Source organism: Perissodus microlepis, chromosome 3 (assembly GCF_051167445.1).
Source record: "Perissodus microlepis isolate ML-2025 ecotype Zambia chromosome 3, ASM5116744v1, whole genome shotgun sequence".
Lineage (NCBI taxonomy): Eukaryota > Metazoa > Chordata > Actinopteri > Cichliformes > Cichlidae > Perissodus > Perissodus microlepis.
In genome coordinates this window covers 1,175,110-1,179,620 of record NC_140463.1, presented here as the reverse complement: position 1 = coordinate 1,179,620, position 4,511 = coordinate 1,175,110, and the positions used below count along the sequence as shown (strand labels likewise).

Genomic DNA, 4,511 nt, shown 5'->3' with positions numbered 1-4,511 from the left:
TAACAATCATTGATAGTTGTTTTCCTTGTAGTCTATCTTGAAGTCATGAAGATTACATTAGTCATTAATTCACTAGAATTACTTATGCCCTCAGTGTTGTAGGGTTAGTGAATCTAATGATACAGCGACCTCCCCTTTGCACTGTGTAATATAAAAGTCAGTCAGGGTTGCAGATGACACAGACACGGTTGAGTTTTCACTGACAGAATGGAGATCATGGTGTTTTTCTCGCTGTTGCTTCTGGCCTGCTCTGTTTCCACCAATCCGATAGACGCAGATATTGAAAATCATGACCAGCAGATTTCAAACCAACAACCCTCTCTACAGGATATCCATGCTGTGCTCAGAGAGCTTACCGCCTCAGTGGCTGAACAGAAAGTGGAAATTGGGAACTTAAGACAAGAGAAACAAGGTACAGTATCATGTCAGTTAGGGAAAAAAGTAAAGGCTTCATAGAATATACTGTTGTGTTACAGAGATGTAGATACAGAGAGTCACTTCATAAATATTCACAATGACAGAAATGAGTTTATTATCATCATCATCATTATTATTATTATTATTATTATTGTTATTATTATTATTATTATTATTATTGTTATTATTATTATTAGTAGTAGTAGTAATAGTAGTATTGGGGAACATATCCAGTGTCAGTTCCTGATGTCTTTTGTTTCCTGGAAGAAAAGACTTTTTCAAAAAAACTTTAGGTAAGTACAGTTCCTGGTTCCAGTTCCTGGTTTACAGATGGTCGGGATTTAACTATGATGATCATCTGACTCTGTTGAAAGAAAGACATGCACACGAACACATCCAAAATTTTAACCTCCTTTGTGGAGGTAATGGATTGACTGCAACAGTGTTCAGTAAACAATGCAGCACACATAGAACTAACTAAACCTATTAGTGCTGTTTCACCATTACACTCACAGGCTGTTTTAGCAAATTTCGGCCTAATTTCTGTGATCATTTTATTTTGTATTTGTGCTGTAGAGCCACATGCAGACAGAAGACAACAACCTCTAATCAACTGTTGAGTTATTATGTATTTATGAACTATGCTACATAATCATGAATCAAACCCATGCCTCTGTAGCCATTTGGCATATGGGTCACCTGATTAATGAACAGAGCTACAGCCATCATCCATCCTTTGAGGGCTGAGTAGAAAGGTGCTATATGAGTACAAGTCCATACTGTTTATCACCTCAAAAAATGATCATATGAGTCGTGTGGATACTTCCATCTTTTGCATACAGTCTATGGGCACACAGCACCTGTAGGAGGTGTGGTTCTGTGGCTGTGCAGTGTGTGAGGTGGAGGATGAGGGGACGTGGAGGAGATCACCGCTCAGTGTAGCATGAACAGAATGAGAGTCACAATCACTTTCTTACTTACAGATAAAAACATGTGAATCACTGTGTGCTGTCAGTGAGATTTTTTATTTTGCATTTTTCTCAGAACAAGAAGCGAAGCTGCAGACTGAGATCGATCAGCTGACAGGGCAACTACGAGGTACTGTGTATGAATCTGAAAATAGAAATGTTTTAATTCTACATATCTGACATGATCACATTTATATAATTGATGTTTGACATCAAAGATTACATTTACGAGTTTAGTACTTATGTTTAAATGTCTTAATGACACTGAAACTAAAAGCTGGTCTGTTCAGCTCAACATCACGAGCTGACTGGAATGTGTTACAGTTAAAGACAAGACAGTTTGAAGACATAACGCTGCTCAAACTCTCATTGCTGTGAACGTTTGAAGCTGTATTTGTGCTGTAGCGCCACCTGCAGACAGAATCCAAGAAACTCTGGTCGATTAACAGTGATATAAATCTGTCCACAAGGTGGCGCTACTGTGTTTGAATATCTTTAGTTCATTCACAGGGGCAACTTTAGTACCAACAATGTTTTTTATTTCTTCCACATGATATCTGAGGGCAGGAGAGCGAGTAGAGGATTAGTATGATTGTTTTCTGTGATTAACAGAGGTGTTGTGTACAGGTGTATCTCCACTCTGTGCAGGTCATTAAAGTGAAAGCACTCTTTAAGCTTCAGAACACACATTAAGTTCATTACTGGATCTAATTTACTGATTGACATTAAACTGAGTTCATGTTTGTCTGAAGCACACACCAAGATGCAACTAAAACACTGAATAACACAGTTTGTTGTCTTGGCAGAAGCTACAAAATTACTTCCTGTCTGATCTTAAGGACGAGTTTGGGATCCTTAAAAAATGGATTAAATCAAATTTCAGTTTCCAATCACAGAGTTTGATTTCTTCTGTGAAAATGAAATCCTTTCAGCTGTCAAACATTTCTTTCATTGGAGATTAAAGTTTTTGTCATTGTCACGTTTTTTGGGAAGAGTCTAACTCTAAAACAGAAAGTTTCAAATAATGACATTTCTTTCTCCCTCAGCCACACAGGTGGCTTTCTCAGCCTCTCTGATGAATGGAGCTTATGGTGATACTGGACCCTTTAACACTCTGTTTACTCTGATCTTCAAACGTGTTGTCACAAACATTGGAAATGCCTACAACCAACACACAGGTAATAACACTGAATGTCACTTCTCAGCTATGTTGATGTCAGGCTGATGTTCCAGATGTTCTAACAGCTGATTTTCCTTTTAACATGACAAAAACAAATGTCCCACAGGTATTTTCACTGCACCAGTTAGAGGAGTCTACCACTTTGACTGGAAAGCGTATGGAAAGGAAAACATTCAGGCCGGTGCTCTGCTGTACAGGAATGGAGAGAAGATTTTTTTTGCATATGAACTGCCAACATCTGGTGGTGTGAGCGCCTCTAATGCAGCCTCACTGCTTCTACAGGCTGGAGATCAGGTGTCTGTGCGTCTCTATCCTAATTCAAGGATACATGATAGTGAAAACCATCATACCACCTTCAGTGGTCATCTGCTTTTCACCATGTGAGAGGTGTGACATCTCCAACACTTCCTGTTTGGACTGTCTGCTGTGGGCGGGGCTTGGCCATTTTTAGAAGTAAATCACCTGCTGGAATCAGTTTCATGCTCTCTCTGTCTTTCTGGCTGGGTTCTAGTTTCGTGTTTATTTGTTTCTACTTCTCTGATTCTACTGACTCAGATAATTTACTTCTTCTTGTTATCTTTGATTCAAATAAATCCAGTTAAATGCTCAGTGATTCTCTTCTCTTTGTCCTTTCTTTGAGTCGGCTCTTCATAAAGTGCTGCTCCTCCATTAGGTAATGACTATTTTCTATAAGTTGGTAAACTGCATTGTTTTTTATTGGCTCCACTGTCCTGTGTTGGTCAGTCTGTTATTTTGGTGACTGCTGGCCCACATGTTTGCTTTTAACTGGAGTCTTTCCTGTTAAGTTTAGCAAAATCCAACAGTTCCTCTTTTTTCTCTTCTTTCAAAATCATGCAGGTATTTTTCTTAAACACTTAACAGATGTTAAACTTAATCTGACTATCATGATAAAAATGTAAACAGCTGATTTAGTTTGATATAAAAATGTGTGTCAGTGCTGTGGAGAAATTTCTAGAAGCCGAAATGTTTCCTTATTTGTCATCTGCATCTGAATCCAAATCCAGACACAGATAACTGACTGTAAACTTACTCGGGTTCATTTCTACTCATTTCATGTCTAGTTTCAAAATAAAAGCATCATTGAACTAATGTTGTTGATTGCTTTATATGTGTTTCATGTTTCATACATAGAGCAGAGATCAAACCTACACATGCTGGGAGTTACTATTACAAGTAAAGTGACACCTGGTGTTTAGAACAAAGTGCTGTTTTTAAAACATCATCTACAGTAATGCTGACAGCTCTGTGAGGCTGAACTCTGATGTGATCAGGGCTGTGATGAGCACACCATCAGTCACATTATGATCTCAATAAACACCTCAAACAACAGCATGAATGAAAAAAAATAAACAAAAAATTTGGTTCCATAAATATTGGACACGTTTTCTGATAAATGACTGGAGAAAATTTCAAAAAGGGCATTTTGGGTAAACGTTCAATGGTCATGTTACCATGTGAGACACGTGGACGGTGGAACTAATAACCATGTGGTTCCTCCTCCTTTTAGTGCACAAAATAGTGATAATTTGGTCCGGGGGTGCTGTGGAGCAGGCAGAGACAGGAGCCAAATGCAGGATGCGATAAGCAAAAGTTAAAGTTTTAAATGCAGCTTTATTGCAAGAAACAAACAGAATTAACAAATAACCAAACACGAGAAGATTAACTGACAGGGAGACACATGAATGGATGGATACACAGCCTGTGACAAAGATCAAAGGGAAACTGTTAAGTCTAATTGTTGAATGTTGCCATTGTGTTCCTTAAATGTGTACAGTCTTAGTTCAAGCAGTAGGATCAAAGCCATTCCTTTGATCCTGACCACCTCTCCAACCACTCTGTGCTGGGGGAGGTTTTATTGCAGATACATCCTATCTGAAAGATCTGTTTCTTTTGATGTAAGCTTCCTGGGTTTACGACCCTTTGGT

General features: G+C 38.5%; 1 protein-coding gene across 2 annotated transcripts; it reads left to right on the top strand.

The window, feature by feature from the left end:
- Nucleotides 1-207: 207 nt before the first annotated feature.
- Nucleotides 208-2,949, top strand: LOC146389363 (complement C1q tumor necrosis factor-related protein 3-like). Of its 2 annotated transcripts, XM_084911744.1 has the most exons (4): nucleotides 208-412; nucleotides 1,462-1,515; nucleotides 2,432-2,563; nucleotides 2,672-2,949. In XM_084911744.1, the coding sequence occupies exons 1-4, from the start codon at nucleotides 208-210 to the stop codon at nucleotides 2,947-2,949; spliced, it is 669 nt and encodes a 222-aa protein (XP_084767870.1). The 2 variants fall into 2 exon arrangements, with proteins under 2 accessions (XP_084767870.1, XP_084767879.1); XM_084911753.1 differs by lacking the exon at nucleotides 1,462-1,515.
- Nucleotides 2,950-4,511: the final 1,562 nt, after the last annotated feature.